Below are 16,532 nucleotides of genomic sequence, written 5' to 3'. Positions count from 1 at the left end.
AAAAAAGAACCTTTTTAATGAACATGTTAAAAAAAAAAAGTCCAAATCTGACACTCTCCCTTCATAGCTTTTAATAGGAGCAATATAAAAAAAAACACAAAGCCTTTCACAATCAAACACATCAGCCAGTGTGTCAACAAGCAGCATCTATTAAAACACTCGTAGGAAACCGGGCTGCTATACAGGGTTCACTTCTGTCTTCTGAACTGGTGTTTTGTGGGTGCAAGCATCAAATTATGCGTGGAGGAGGATGTGACACTGGGTAAGCAGCATGGACGTCTGCATGCACTACTCAACAACTCAAGGTTCATTGGATTCACTAAAATGTAACAACATGCATTAAGGCATCTCACATGTAGAAAATATAAAAAGACAACATCAAGCTACTGCAGATTAAAATCAGCAAATGTATCGACACTTGACTAAATTAGGCTTGTTGGTCTTCAATATATATATATATATATATATATATATATATATATATATATATATATATATATATATATATATATATATATATAATAAGATGGTAAACTATTTTCATTTAAAGCCAATGGAAACTGATTTTTTTCCCCCAAGCGTTTGATGTAGGCTACAAGACAGATAGCTTATATTATTTCTGCACTGAGTGAAGTCCAGTATAAGATTGGTTGTCCTGTCTGTGGGTTTTTGATTCACAGGGCGAGACTGACAGGGACCTGCTTAAGTTAATCCCAGAATTATCATCTCTGGAAAATAAACAAATAGTCTGATTTAGCCATCTAACAGACAAAAAGAACAAACACTGATGCATCATGGTCTCTGGTACACTTAGGATGGCTGCCGCAGCATACTGATAGTGTAATGGGAACGAGCACTGATTTATATGCAGTAAAGTTAAGTCATACAACAAAATACATTCCCTTACATTAAAAACAAGTCTTGTGGCAGCCATTTTAAGTACATCTAAATGGGCATCTTCAGCCGATTCACTGTAACAAACTTCTGTAGTGACCCTCTGCACTTTGGCTGTTCAAAATGACAGTTTTTAATCCTCTGTTGGGCAAAGCTGGTGGTAATATCTTGTTATTTTGCTGGACATACAGTTGCAAAGATCATCCTTTGGGCGTACAGCCTACACTCATCAGCATCACTGACACATTTTAGGCAGTGTTTGAATTTGCTGCATCCGCATCTTTATTTTTACACCCTTGCATTCATTTTCAAACAGCCTGCAAAATTACCACTTTGGCCATGTTGCTTGTTCTTCTGTAGAAATATTCAAGTTTACTCTTCACATCTCCAAACGTTTACAAAACAGTTTTCTTGGCAGACCAGTCTCAGCACCTGCTCTGATATTGTTTACATACATTATATCACACCCTATAAAAGCCATTTAAAATTTCTGACAGGTGATCCAAGGTTTAAATATAGTCTGTGGATTTTTGTCACTACAGCATTGCCTTTGATATTACGGTGGGATATGAAAATGACCTTTTACATCACCTTCCTTGGGCTTTAAATGAAAGAGGCAAACAGTGGCAAACAGTCCAAAAATTGAGGATGAGTAGAAATATTTAACATTTTCTTATGGATTGTACTGATAAATCATCACCTTTCACAGAAAGAAATGTGTGGCGAACTTAAATTTGAAATTATTTTGGGAAAAAAAAAAGGAAATTGAATTGTTTCTGTGAGGCTAAAATGTTTACTTTTACAACAAGCTGGCATTAGCGAGCATCGCAATATGCCCCGTGAATTACTATATCAATGAAAAAACCATAAAAGTAAAATCCGATCCAGTGATCTTGGAGAAGGTTTAACTGGACAAACCTTCCAAGATCAAGAGACTAGAAAGTGTAAATTCTGTTCTGGATGGATTTTTGGCTCTAAGGACTTCATAGTTTTTACAGTAACAATTTTAGATATACTTCAAAACGAGCTAATTTTTATTAACCCCTATTACTGTGTACAGTGTCAGTTTATATATGGTGTTGCTGTGTTGATTCAATATCACTGAAGAGGTAATGTACATTTGGGACTTCAAAAGTAGAAACCAAAACAAAGAAAGGGACCGGACGCTTTATAGGAAGGAGTCACACCATTCGCGCAGACAGCCGTAGCAGTCACCCTGCTGTTTGGCATTTGCCCCGCAAGTGTCTTTCAGCCAGTCACGGAAAAGCTCCTCGTCTTTCTTTAGCACCAGAAACTGCCCAAGGACAACATATGCCTGTGGCGGCAGAGGAGAGGAAGGAATTAGCACAACAGAAAAATTATCTGCAAGGTCCTATTATGTTGCTGTTTTCTTGCACAAATGTAAATTATATGATATTAATTATATGATACAGTCTAGATAAATTAAAAAAAAAAAAAAAAAAAATCCATCCATTTGCCACACCCACTTATTCCTAATCAGGGTTACAAGGGGCTGTAAGGGACATTGTTGATAGGCTGTAGTCAGAAAGAAGTAGCAAAGATAAATTGATTTTTCAAATTCATAATACGTATTTCCGTGTGACAGCTGAACTTATGGCCAATATTTAAGACAGATTTTTGCAAGCTTAAAGTCATTTTACATGATACTTTGTTTTTGCTCGGTGCAGGAGGGACAGCAGTGACAGTTTAATAACCCAGTGAAACACGGTGTTTGGATAGTTTTGCATACCAAACTTCTTAACCTTGACATGCATTTCTAGTAACATCCTTTTATTTTGAAAAGTACTTAGGAGACCACAACTGTGATGTATAAGGTGTCGGTTAAAGGCAGAATGCGTAGGATTTTCCTAAGGAAAAAAAAATGTATGGACTCCTACAAAAATAATCCCTCTCAATCATCACTTATGCTCCTCATGCAGTGTCAAATCGATGGCCTAACATCCAATAGGAAGCTACGAAAATCAGAGACTGAATTGGTGATAAAACAAAATATAGTAAGGAGAAACACCAAGCAGACAAAGGTCGTTCCACAACGTGAGTGAATCTGGGATTGGCTGTCACCCGCTGGTGAGTACTGAGGCACAGGTAAGTGTTGCTGCGCCAATTTTTTTTCCCCCTAGGACAGCAATGAAATGAACAGTTGCTGTCCTAGGAAACTAAAATTTAGCCAGGGAGAAGAAGCCAACTTTGAGTGTTGGGTTTACAAACCGCAACCGATAAATCCTACTCATTCTGTCTTTAAACAACAATAAATCAAATTTTGTAAAACACAGGTAAAATGACTGTAAGCCAACATAATCTGTGAGCCTCTACACTGCCTTTATCACACCAATATATTTTACTGTGTGTGTGTGTGTGTGTGTGTGTGTGTGTGTGTGTATATATATATATATATATTTATATATTTGTATGGTGCAAAAAAAAAAATATGAATCAATGAACTTCACATCACCTTGTCGAAGCCTTTTTCCTCGAGTCTTTTGCCAAGGACGTCGCCGATGCCCGCAAGAGCCATGACGGACTTCTCACCCATGGGCTCCGCCACGAAATCTTTGTGTTTCTGGGATGTCGATGACATGGCTGCTGTGTTAGGTTTCACAGATCACCAGCTACTGAGCTGTAACGCAAAGAAAAACATGGAGATTAAAACACAGTACACTTCCCTCAGGAGGCAGAGCAGCTGCCTGCTAATCAGAGGGTTCCTGGTTTAATCCTCTGTGTCCAAGTGTTGAACAAGACACTGAACACCTAAAACACCGATGGGCAGTGTGGCACCTTGCATGGAAGTCTTCAGAGTGTGTGTGTGTGTGTAAATGCGAGGCAAACACTGTAAAGCATTTTGAGTGGTTGGTAGACAAGAACAGTGCCATAGAAATGAAATCCATTTGAGTTGATTGGAATCATCTGCTGATCAAAAGTGATTTTTTCAAATAATATCTTGCTGCTAAGAAAAATATAAACAAGTTCCTCTATATTTTACTACAAAACCCAACTAGCATGAGCCTCGACTAGAACTTCAAATGTAAATGAGATCAAATACATGCAACGTTTTGTCTCTTTTACATTTGATGCACTCATCAAAATGGGCGCTGTTAAAAATGTAACCAACAAATTGTGTCATACAAATTGTTTTTTTCATTGCTAGTAACTGATATTAAGCATTCAAATAAAACACTGCCATACTGTGTGGAAATTACATTTATCATTCAATATGCACTTGTCCATATCCAATTACAGAAGATGAGGCTGCATAAACTGGAAACAACTCCAATGCCTCTCAACTTTTCTTGATGAGGGTAAAGACCTTTACTGATATGGCACAAATGATGCATCACTGTTTTATAACTAAAAAAAAAAATAATGATGCAGAAAGGCTAAAACAATCATACACTGGATAAAACAAGTTGGCAGATATGACAATACAATACGTAAATACAAGTTCTATAAAGGCCAAACATTGACATGCACTGGCAGTGCTGTTGTTAGTCCGGTTATTCAAGTAACTTGTTTTTCATTGAAATCGATCAGTGGCTGATTCTGGTGCCATTTTTCTTGTTGGGGGGTTTAGAAAGGTGAATCTTACAACAGTGTCATGATATTTGTTTTCAGGGGGGAGGTGGGCATGAAATGGACTACACACCTGCATGTATACAGTTTACACGCATTAAGCCACACAGTAACCACTCTAAATGGCTTACTGTGGCAGGTGAATATATTATTCCTCTCACTTCTTCTTTTCTTTTTTTTTAAAAATCTGCACAAGCCTACATTCACCCGGTGGTTGCTATATCATTACAAATTAGAGCCACCATTTCCTTCCCATGTGTTTGACATGAGCACACTAGACGAGGCCTGTAATATTTAATTTAGTGATTTATTTGTGGCAACAGGGAGACTCAATAGCAGAAAGCTACTTAATTAAACCTTAACAGGAGTGTGGCCTTTGAGCAGGTTACTGCATGCAAATGCAAACACTGCCTTTGATGTAAGAAACACACTCTGCGCCAGTCCACCCTTTGAAACATTTAAACCTGGACAACACAGTGTACATAAACACATCTTGGAGTAATTCTGAGTGAATCACATAATAAAAATATTTTTATTTCTACATTATCTGTTTTGACTAGAAACTGCCGAGGCCAACCGAACACAGCCTAAACACACAAAATACACTTGAAACATGTCATTATTATTGTCATCAGACTGTTTTAAATCAAAGAGGTGCACCAGAAGGGGGCGCCACAAAAGATACAAAACCGGAAATTACATCACGCGCAAGTTGGCGGTCATATGTCACAATGAAACTATATGATAAACATTTTCATGAAACAAGTACTCTGAGTTGTTCATTTCTGTTTGAACCAAGAACCTCGCTGTTTCTACAGTTATTAGCGCGGACTGGGAATAAAATTATAATAATAAAAAAAAATCAATAACTCGCGCATCATAGCCTACATTTTTTAAAAACTGTGGTTCTGTTTGTTTACATAAGTAATGTTACGTAAAACTACATTCAAAGTAGCTACATTTATCAGTGAGATAAAGCCTAAACACAATCATTTAGATACATAAATTTTTAAAAATATATGTGACTGCGCCAGTTTACTTTCGAAATGCTGCCCTCGGAACGGTGAACGCGCGCGCACTACACCTCCATGCTAACGTGAGCTAACTAGCGCTAACTAACGTCTGACAGCGCGCGAGCTCTAAACACGGTCGAAAAATAAAAGACACGTAGTTTCATGGCGACTCGCCCGTCCCTGGCAGGAGGCACCGTTTCCTATTTTAAGACGTTCCTCGCCGTGCCAGCCATGACGGCGTGCTGGAGGCTAACAAGAAGAAGAAGAAGCAGCAGCTCGAGCGCGTTAGCCTAGCATTCACGCGCATTCAAACTACAGCCCGGCTGAACTTGGCTGCGGGTTATTCTCTACTTTTAGTTTGAAAACACCTCTTAATGATAATAATGATAAGAAGAATCGAGGTGTGTGTTGACTTGCCTGTGTACAATCCGCTCTCCTCGCAACAGGGCCGACCTGGAGATGTGAGTGTATCCTGAGCACCGGCACCCACAATGCAAAGCGGCCGCCGCTCGCTCCAGATAAGCGTTCACGCCCCGTGCTCAGCGACGCCGAGCCGTAACCCCGTTATGCCCTGAATTTACCACGACGTGCGCACACACACTGCCCAAACACACACACGCACGCACGCACTGGGGTTCTCGGTAAGCAGAATAAATTGTAGGGTGTTACTTTATAATTGTAGCTGTTAGATACTGACACTGGTGCAGAGACTATGCATTCATAAAGCACTGGATAATACCTGTGGCGTGTGTCTGCTGCAGTCATTTATCCATGTGGGTCCATGTAAAGGATCACAAGTCCTCCTGTTCGCTTCAGATTTACCAACTCCAGCACCTTAAACCTCCAGAAAACATTATAATACAAATTGTTACCCAAGTTTGTGTGTCTTGACTATCTAAATAGCCTCTGACATAAAACATAACCTAAGTTCTTGTGGGAATCAGGTTTTTCTCCACCCCAAATGTCACATTAACTATCAGTAGTTGTAGTACTACTACAGGTGTGCTGATGTTAAAGAATATTTGAGACAAGTCAGTTTTTTTTTTATCGTTATAAATGGCATGTTACAGTTCCTCAGTGTCATCCAAACCAGCTAAAGCGAATGTGTGTAAAGCCTAGTAACACCTACAGCTACAAAATGTGTTTAGGACATTGAAAATATACACTAGGCCTACCAGTCAAAAGTTTGGACACACCTTCTCATTTAATGTTTTTTCTTTATTTTCATGACTACTTACATTGTAGATTCTCACCGAAGGCATCAAAACTATGAATGAACACATATGGAATTATGTAGTAAACAAAAAAGTCTGAAATAACTCAAAAACATGTTTTATATTCTAGTTTCTTCAAAATAGCCACCTATTGCTTTGATTACTGCTTTGCACACTCTTGGCATTCTCTCGATGAGCTTCAAGAGGTAGTTACCTGAAATGGTTTTCCAACAGTCTTGAAGGAGTTCCCAGAGGTGTTTAGCACTTGTTGGCCCCTTTGCCTTCACTCTGCGGTCCAGCTCACCCCAAACCATCTCAGTTGGGTTCAGGTCCGGTGACTGTGGAGGCCAGGTCATCTGCCGCAGCACTCCATCACTCTCCTTCTTGGTCAAATAGCCCTTACACAGCCTGGAGGTGTGTTTGGGGTCATTGTCCTGTTGAAAAATAAATGATGGTCCAACTAAACGCAAACCGGATGGGATGGCATGTCGCTGCAGGATGCTGTGGTAGCCATGCTGGTTCAGTGTGCCTTCAATTTTGAATAAATCCCCAACAGTGTCACCAGCAAAACACCCCCACACCATCACACCTCCTCCTCCATGCTTCACAGTGGGAACCAGGCATGTGGAATCCATCCGTTCACCTTTTCTGCGTCTCACAAAGACACGGCGGTTGGAACCAAAGATCTCAAATTTGGACTCATCAGACCAAAGCACAGATTTCCACTGGTCTAATGTCCATTCCTTGTGTTTCTTGGCCCAAACAAATCTCTTCTGCTTGTTGCCTCTCCTTAGCAGTGGTTTCCTAGCAGCTATTTGACCATGAAGGCCTGATTCGCGCAGTCTCCTCTTAACAGTTGTTCTAGAGATGGGTCTGCTGCTAGAACTCTGTGTGGCATTTATCTGGTCTCTGATCTGAGCTGCTGTTAACTTGCCATTTCTGAGGCTGGTGACTCGGATGAACTTGTCCTCAGAAGCAGAGGTGACTCTTGGTCTTCCTTTCCTGGGTCGGTCCTCATGTGAGCCAGTTTCGTTGTAGCGCTTGATGGTTTTTGCGACTGCACTTGGGGACACATTCAAAGTTTTTGCAATTTTCCAGACTGACTGACCTTCAGTTCTTAAAGTAATGATGGCCACTCGTTTCTCTTTACTTGGCTGAGTGGTTCTTGCTATAATATGAATTCTAACAGTTGTCAAATAGGGCTGTCAGGGCTGTGTACCAACCTGACTATCTTACTTATCGATTCATAAAATCCAAAAATCGATCTTTTAATTTAACTAGATTTTTCTTCTTTGGACGTATCGTGCAGAGAAGCAGCCTGTGGTGTCAACCCAGCTAGTCTCGCGGGATCAGCATTTAGCGCTGCATTTCATGGCACAAAATCTCGTGAGATGTTGTTACTGCCAGCAGTCAAACAACATGACTGGAGCGAGTACAGCGAGTTTAAAAAGCTGATGTTTGGATGTATTTCGGATTTAACAACAAGCATGAGGAAAACGATGATATGCAAGATATGCCTTGTGATTTAATTTAATTTAAATTAATTCATTTGTGTGTGTGTGTGTGTGTGTGTGTGTGTGTGTGTGTGTTGGTCAGGTCATGTTGAATAAAAGTACATGATTAATGTAACTGGTTTGGGTTCAATTCTTAATGTAAACACAATTATTAATAATGTACCAGGTCAAAAGGTTACTTGTTAAATTCACAGCATTATTTCTCAGATTTTTTTTTAAATATCCAAGTAAAATTGGTATTTTAACTAAAATATCCCTGACTGAATCGATATCGAATTGAATGATTAAGAAGGCAAGAAATTCCACAAATGAACCCTGACAAGGCACACCTGTGAAGTGAAAACCATTTCAGGTGACTACATTATGAAGCTCATTGAGAGAAGGCCAAGGGTTTGCAGCGCTGTCAACAAAGCAAAGGGTGGCTACTTTGAGGAATCTAAAATATAGAACATATTTAGAGTTATTTAACAATTTTTTCTTTGCTAAATAATTCCATATATCTTGCTTCATATATTTGATGTTTTCAGTATGTATCTACAATGTAGAAAGTAGTAAAAATAAAGAAAAAACATTGAATGAGAGGGTGTGTCCAAAGTTTTGACTGGTAGTGTATGTTAATTTTGTTTTCACCCACTTGTCCCCACTAAATAAAAAAAATATGAGCCCCCCCCACCCCCCACCCAAAAAAAAAAAAAAAAAAAAAAAAAAAAAAAAAAAAAACAATATTGAAGATGTTAAACACTGAATTGGGTCAATGGACCTCTAAGATAACAGGAGGGTTAAGAAGCTCAGTCAGTGTGCTTAAACTACACACCTTCACCTGGACAGCATGCTCTTCCACTCCTACAGCAACATATTATTGGAGTAATTTGTTTGTAACATTGACTGGAAAAAAAAAAAAAAAAAAAGTTTGGTCTTTACCACAAAATTCAAATAAGGTAATAGAAGTCTCATTGAAGCTGGTCCATGGATCCTATCCAGTGAAACATTCTTTAAAAAGTTAGAGTGACATAGAGGTGAACTGTTCTTTATGTGAATTGTTTCCTACAACTTGCTCCCACTTATTTGGTCCAAATTTACACATGGACCCCGGAGAGGTATGAATAATTTCATAGCTAAGAACATTTTCTCAGACTTCACTCGTTTTTATAGAGACGTGATATTTGGTTACCATGTTCATGATGACAGAGAGAAAATTGTTCATGATGACAGAGAGAAAATTTTTTCTTATTAATTTGATTTTGCTTTTGGCTAAATTTCATATTCATAAATGTAAAATTGCAGGCAAAAAACAATTTGTTGTTTTAACGAAGGAAGTCTTTGTAACACTCATTTTTTTGTTACTTATTGGTTGTTTTGCGTATACCTTTTTAATGTGTTATTTTGTTATATTCTGTTAGAACATTGTTGCTGCCTCTGTATGCAAGCAATCTTTGTCTTAAAATAAAGTTTTGGAGAGAAAAAAAACCTCTCGCCTTCACTTGAAGCACCACACACCACTGCCATCTATGAATTGCAAAATATGAACAGATTTGAGTGAAAATGAAATGATCAGTACTTTGGACTGATCAGACTATAACAACTCACTCAGCTGGCACAGAGACACACACACTTTGGATCTCAAGTGATGAATCTACTGAGTCTACAGTATTTGTTTTAGTTTCATGTTTAGTGTGTGTGTGCCTGCTGTCTGCCTTTAACTGGATTATTAATTGGCGCTCCTAGTTTTATTGTACAATGACAGTGAAGGCCTTCTGGTTCCTTTGAGGTGGGTGTGTTACAGCCCGAAAGTGTTTGTATCTGCCATGTTAATGATTTGATCAGTCGACCTAAATCAAGGTCATACTTTTTACCAGCATTTGCAAAAGTGTTGCATATGTTGACATGGGTCAGTACAGGTCATCCTGTGAATATAAGTATCAAAACATCAAAACATACGGTCAAAAGTTGTCCTCATGTGAGGCACCAAACCTAAAAACCTCTTGTTTGGAATCATCAAAGTGCATCAATAATTGGTAAATCTGTTTCTGGATATCTGGATCTGTGTCACAACTAAGTGCCACAAATAATAACAGAACAGGGGGATCATATTTATTGACAATAAAATGGTCTTAGACATGTACAGCTGTGCACTTCTGTAATACACAAGACTCAAATGTTGTCCTATTCCTCTGATGAGACCTGATCCAACCTGATCGTCCGATCAGGTTGGATCAGTTTGATTATTATGAATGCTTCTGTGCCACAGGAATTTGTTTTCATTGCTGCATGTTATTGTGTGATGGCTTAAAACTGTTGACTCCTAATTGTTGATGCAAATACTTCAGTCCTGTTCTAACATGCTACAGTCCAGCATGTTCGAACATGTTCAGTAACAGTTTAGTCTTTCTGATTTGAATTTTATTATGGTCTTCACCTGCTTACATTAGTCTGAGATCAAAAAAAAAAATGTTGACATAAATGTATGTAGCCTAACATGGTAAACATCACAACACACTGTCTCCAAGCGTAACTCAGTATATGGGTCACTAAGCAAAAGCATGTCTATGAAATATAGGACAAGTAGGTGATTATTGCTTACAGGGTGAGTTTTATTTACTTAAGCCTGACAGTATAGAGAAGAGGGTGTACAGTCATTTGGAGTGCCGTTCATGTCACAATTGTGCGCATTAATAAGTTCTTTGTGTTTGCGGACATCAGCATCCATCTGATATTTGCACCCATCTTTGGGATGACAAGGAAGCTTTTAAAGGGCGTGTTGGGGTTTGTTAGTGCAAGAGTAACAGCATTCAGGGTGTGTAACTAGGGTGTTGCTAAGCTCTGGATCAGCCTACAGCTCAGACAGGATGTTGGAGGCCAGGCTACAAGTCAGGCCGGTTCCGTCAGGCTCCACGTTGAGCTTCTTCACAACGCCGTCCTCCACCAGCATTGCGTATCTGAAATGCAAGAGAATAACAGAATCAGGATCAGAAATACTTTAGTAATCCCCAAGAGGAAACTGGGTCAGTTGCTCAATTCTCTAGAGAAGAATGTAGAAATACATTTCTAAATAATGTAAGAAATAAGCATCAAAATATGTGCATTCGAAAACTGTCAAAACAAAAGAAAAAACTATGTGCATTAATCCTCATCTATAAAAAAGTATGTGAGACGTGCATTATTAACAATAAATACAGAAGTAAGAAAATGAGAATATGTAAAAAGTATACCCGGATAAACAGGTCTATTGCACTACTGAATTATTTTAAAGTCCTACTGATATAAAATGATTGCACAGATAAATTGACTGATAAATAAATAGTTAAATAGTGTACATGTATCTGACCCTCCACGTGGGGCATATTAGTTTATAACTATACACATAAAAGTATATTAACAAGCCAGATAATATCTGCAACTAGACGTGGAGCGCTATTCTAAATCTAATTTACAACATGTTTTGAAGAAAGAACAAAACCAATAACTTATAGTAACACTAAATCAAAGATAGAGGAATGACTATAGCAGAGAAGTGGAAAAGTGTTTAAAAAAAAGATGTGCGCGCGCACACACACACGTAAATTCACTGAAAGACATTGGTAAAACAAGTCTATTACAGTTTGCTTTTAAAAGAGGATTTTGCCTTTGTGTAACCCTAACCCATAACATTAAACTACACTTCTGCTCATTTGGCCTTAAAAAAGGTCAGCAATGCAGCAAAACTTTTAAAGACATGTAAACCTTCGAAAGCAATTTTATAGCAAAAGGTTAACCACAGATTTAATGTTAAAATTGTGGTGATGTCTTCTTTTGGCACCAGTTAAATCCTAATGATGTACAGTTCACTATTTTGTAAGTCAGTGTTTCAGGCTGTAGAAACTTCAAGCACCACAATATCTTGCAGATGATACAAGGATCCAGCAAGGAATATTTAAATAATAGATATTTGGTTTAGATTGGACAAAATATTTATTACTTGTTAGCAGATTAATTTCTACAGTGTTACTGTAATACAAATGAAAAGAAATTACACTTCCCATGTTTAAAATGGCTTCAGAGTGATGATCAAACACTAAAACATGCTATCGGTCTTCTTTTCTGTATTACAAAACTGAAATAAGCAGAAGGTGTTGTTACCTCTTGGATCGCTTGTTCCCAAGTACCTGCACAATCTGATCGCTGTCGAGTAGCAGGTCAACCGCCTGGAAATCACAGAAAAAGAGAGAGATGGATGTGCACATTCGGCAATAAAACAGTAAACAGGAACTCTGTAAATCGGAGCATTGTGTTGTACCTGTGTAAATGCTCCAGTAGGATCAGCCAGCATTCGAATCTGAAAAACACAGCAGCAGTGAGCTCAATACTTTTCAGTGAATGTGAAATTTATCCTGTAAGAATCCAGGCATCTTCAAGTGCTGATGACAGGAGAAACCGTAGAAATTAAAGACTAGAGTGCACCCGATTTTCAAACCAAAATTAGCCAGTGAGGAAATTCAGCGCGTCAACACTGAGTACAATCAGATTATCTTTGCTCTGTTTGCTAACTGCTAAGGTTGGGGACACACTGCACAGTTATCGAGACAGTTTCCATTAGAGTGGTACATCTTCGAGCGTAAAGTCCACACGACAAGGTCTCTCCAGCTTTGGCTCTAACCAAACCTCCTTTTTGCATGTGTGTGTGTGTGTTTGTGTTTTTTTTTTCTCCCATTAAATTGAATATTAATACATATTCACTCACACTAAATCATGCGAGTTCCTCCAATATTTGTCAGCACTAAAATCAGTTATATCATCAGGTGTGTGATTCCTTGTTCTTTTCTAGTCATCGAGTGTGAATGTTTCTATGATAAAAACTAAATCTGTGAAATCTGTGTGACGAGATTTCTTCTCAGCATTGAGATTACAAAAGCCCTCCAGTGTGTTTCCAGCCTAACACACTCTATTCAGGCTGTGATCATTTTAGCCAAAGGAGAATCCCCTACTTTCAAATGATACTGATCATTACAAAATATCAGGCAGGACGATGAGCATCGAAGATGGACATTAAATCCAACAGTTTTACTCTAAGACCCTGAATTACGTGGTGGGGATCTGTAAATGATTCTGGACAGCTTTCAGCCACTGGCCACTTTCATGGCCAAATTGTAAAGTGACTTTACGGAGACAATGCTGAAAGAGAAGCAGCTCATCAGTGTATGAACTGCATTTGATACCTTGCCCTCTGCTCCATGCTCCTTCCCCCAGGCAGCCATCACAAACGCATCATTGACAGCAATGCAGGCGACCTCCTGGATGCCTTTACCCCGCAAGTCCCCAGCCTGCTGCACAAAACCTGGGAGATGAGTCTGGAAACAATGAGAGAAATGTTGAGTCAGAGAAACTGCGAGAGTCATGCGCTCACGACTGGGTGAGCACAGAGCCAGACTGTGTTGAATTGATTAATTAACTGAAGGGAGAGCGGACCAACCTTGGAGCAACCAGGGGTGAAAGCGCCTGGCACAGCAAAGAGGACTCCTTTTTTCCCCTTGAAGAGCTGATCCATGGCCACTTTGTTTCCTGGCTCGCCCTCCTGGACCTCCACCGCCGGCAGACTCTCACCAACCTGACAGGGAACAGAATGAGAACAATACAGAGTTACAGGAGCAAATGCATGATCTTAACTCTGCATAGGGAGGCACTGGGTGTAATTTTGGAACGAGCTGGAAAACATCATTACCTTAGAAGCATTCCCTTCTTTGACTATTTTTAAAGGCCTTTGTGAAAGAAACATGTTGTTTTCCATAATCTCCTTCACTTGAGGTGGCCTGTGTTTGGATATTGCTGGTGTGGCCAGCATGCCTCTCTTCTTTCACTATTTCCCTTGAGTAGCTTTTATTTATGTTTGTGTTTTTAATGTGAAACTGATAAATAAATTAAAAATAAAATGTTCGTCTGTCCCGGCAGGTCTGTGAAAGCGGCACAGTTGCTTCACAAGCAGTTGCAACTTTTCTTTAGTTAATCGTATCATCAAAGCTTTCAGGATACTCACAGGATACATAGCCTTTGTGGTAGCACACTGCAAATTTCATATTCACAAGATAACATTTTTTGCTCTGGGCTATCTTGATGACTTTCTGATCAACTTTTGAGGCCAAATGCAATGCCACTGAGCAATACTTCATTTGAAACACAGTCACAGTTGCTTGAGAGAAGGTTTTAAGCATCTAAAAACAGACTCTCTGCTAAGTTTGGCTTTGTGGCTTTGACTTCCCACCTATTCTGTTAAAGTTTTTTTTCCCCTAATCTTTGTGCAAATCTGACCACAATGTTCAGAAATGCTTTGCCACTTACAGCTGCACACATATTTTGGTGAATGCAAAAACATTTAGAGAAATAACTGCAATTGTGTGAAGAGCATTTGCACACACTGATGCACACTGATGACTGCACAGAGCACACAACAGATTATTCCAGCTTTTCAGCAATATATTACTCCTAACTTCTGACAGCTCAGTCTCTATGAACAGACTTGAGGATAGAAAGAAATGGGTAGTATTCTCTCAATGATCTGTCATTCAGTAATTCCGCATTTATACAATTTCACCACAGGAATCACTGACGTTTTGCATCGTTTTCCAATTAATTGTGAATGCAGGTTTTTCTTTCTTTTCTTTTGCAAAAGGGAGAGTTGTTTAGGTTCACAAATTCTGATTGAATTTCATGATAGAAACAAGAAAGAAAGGCCATAGCAAACGTGGTTATTTACACACCACTGGCCACTGGAGGGCGCTGCACACCACCGCAGGCAGGTGTGGGTAACGGGGAACGGCCCCTGTGTATTTAAAATGGCTGAATTGCTTTTCTAATTTTGAAACTGACATTGAGCCGAGTCTCTGCGTGTCACTGTGCATTTGGAGCGGGCAGAAATAAGTTAGTTAGCACTAATAAGTGACACTATTAATCACTTTGACAACTGAAAATGCCCCCCACCTGCGATAATAAATAAAAACCATGTCGCGTCTTGGGAGTTTTTGTACAAAATTACAAAGTAAACGGCGCAGTCGTGAAGTAAAAGCAACATTGTTTATGCTTATACATGTTTTGATTTACCCAATGAGCAGGACGCGGGCCGTGCAATTTAACGGCAGGCCTCCAAAAAACGAAGATTATTTGCAACTAGCTACTGACAGGCTACAGGCCACACAGTGGCGAGCCAGCACAGGAAACGTGAGGCAAGATAACATGACAATTTTACATTTAATAGCACCAGATTAAGCTTAACACGTCGCCTGGAAGCTGCAGGTGAAGCCGCCGGCACGACGGAAGGTATAAAACGAACGAATGCGTGTTAATGAGAGCTAACGGCTGTCATGGCGACCGGATCCGTGGAGAGTTTAATAAATCTGCACTCCGTGGTACGGCGGGGATAATAATAATAACAGTTAGCCACTGAGGATGTTTCATACAATCTAATGCCATTAGCAGCATTAGTCACTTAAACCACTTGTAATAGAGGCGAACAAGTGTTACCTTAATGGGCATTTTCGCGACAGGAGCGGTGTGTAGCAGCCTTAGCGTTGCTCCCTGAATGAGCCGGTTGCTTCTGAAAGCCGCTGAGATGGGAAGCATGGTACGGTGGGTTTGTTGTATAATGTGCTGTTTCCTCCTGCTGTCGCTGTTGTTGCAGAGCCCCGACACACACACACACACACACACTCAATTCTCAGTCGTGTCCGGTAGGGATTTAGACTTGCTAGCTTCCACGGTTTGGGTTACACTAATGGTTTATTCAATGCGCCATCTGCTAGCAAAAGCCCGTTTCCGTCTCTGGGTGACTTAAGACCTGCTTGTTTGCACGACATAATGCTGTTGACACAAGAGGTGGGGAGAGTTATGTGAAATATAGTGCCACCAGAGTTAAGTTTGTATGGGATAGGTACGTTTCCAGACCTCAGTGAGAGAGTGAAACTTGTGCAACTGCAGGTACACACTCACTTTATCAGCTCCACCAGTGCAAATGTTCTGCCATAAATTCTTCCTTTTTAATAAAGTTTGGCATGTTCACTTTTGGTTGACATTGTGGGGAATGTGTAACTTATAAATCTAAGTTTATTATTGAGGCTGTAGTTTGCAGAGGTCTTGTACTGGACTACATTATACTGAGAGATGTTTCTAATTTTTTTGTCCTGCGTATTTATATACAATGAGAGGGACAAAATATTGGAAACACCTCAATCAAATGCAGTCCAGTACAACAACAGCTCTATTAGCTCAATGCCGAACATAGAACTGAATGAATACCTCAATGCCGAACAACAGGTAAGATAACGTTTTACACACAAGATACTCTG

General features: G+C 39.5%; 2 protein-coding genes across 2 annotated transcripts; both read right to left on the bottom strand.

Annotated features, from left to right (window-relative positions):
* Window positions 1-210: 210 nt before the first annotated feature.
* banf1 (barrier to autointegration nuclear assembly factor 1) lies at window positions 211-6,064 on the bottom strand. Its single transcript, XM_030069207.1, has 3 exons — window positions 5,913-6,064; window positions 3,368-3,532; window positions 211-2,209 (listed from the first exon to the last, which is right to left on the bottom strand). Exons 2-3 carry the CDS (start codon window positions 3,491-3,493, stop codon window positions 2,063-2,065), a joined length of 273 nt encoding a protein of 90 aa, XP_029925067.1. The 5' UTR covers window positions 3,494-3,532; window positions 5,913-6,064; the 3' UTR covers window positions 211-2,062.
* Window positions 6,065-10,292: 4,228 nt separating this feature from the next.
* On the bottom strand, window positions 10,293-16,045 carry prdx5 (peroxiredoxin 5). Its single transcript, XM_030069206.1, has 6 exons — window positions 15,712-16,045; window positions 13,670-13,804; window positions 13,416-13,547; window positions 12,497-12,535; window positions 12,340-12,404; window positions 10,293-11,159 (listed from the first exon to the last, which is right to left on the bottom strand). The coding sequence occupies exons 1-6, from the start codon at window positions 15,808-15,810 to the stop codon at window positions 11,054-11,056; spliced, it is 576 nt and encodes a 191-aa protein (XP_029925066.1). The 5' UTR covers window positions 15,811-16,045; the 3' UTR covers window positions 10,293-11,053.
* Window positions 16,046-16,532: the final 487 nt, after the last annotated feature.

This window comes from Myripristis murdjan, chromosome 14, assembly GCF_902150065.1.
Source record: "Myripristis murdjan chromosome 14, fMyrMur1.1, whole genome shotgun sequence".
Lineage (NCBI taxonomy): Eukaryota > Metazoa > Chordata > Actinopteri > Holocentriformes > Holocentridae > Myripristis > Myripristis murdjan.
This window is presented reverse-complemented; position numbering and strand designations above follow the sequence as displayed.

What these genes read in the sequence shown, in the direction of transcription:
- prdx5 (XM_030069206.1), bottom strand. Translation starts at nt 15,810, where the DNA reads ATGCTTCCCATCTCAGCGGCTTTCAGAAGCAACCGGCTCATTCAGGGA. An exon ending in TCGCGAAAATGCCCATTAAG is followed by an intron (nt 13,805 to 15,711) that starts GTAACACTTGTT and finishes GTTCCCTGTCAG; the next exon opens with GTTGGTGAGAGTCTGCCGGC. An exon ending in TCACCCCTGGTTGCTCCAAG is followed by an intron (nt 13,548 to 13,669) that starts GTTGGTCCGCTC and finishes CATTGTTTCCAG; the next exon opens with ACTCATCTCCCAGGTTTTGT.
- banf1 (XM_030069207.1), bottom strand. Translation starts at nt 3,493, where the DNA reads ATGTCATCGACATCCCAGAAACACAAAGATTTCGTGGCGGAGCCCATG. An exon ending in AGGAAAAAGGCTTCGACAAG is followed by an intron (nt 2,210 to 3,367) that starts GTGATGTGAAGT and finishes CTGCCGCCACAG; the next exon opens with GCATATGTTGTCCTTGGGCA.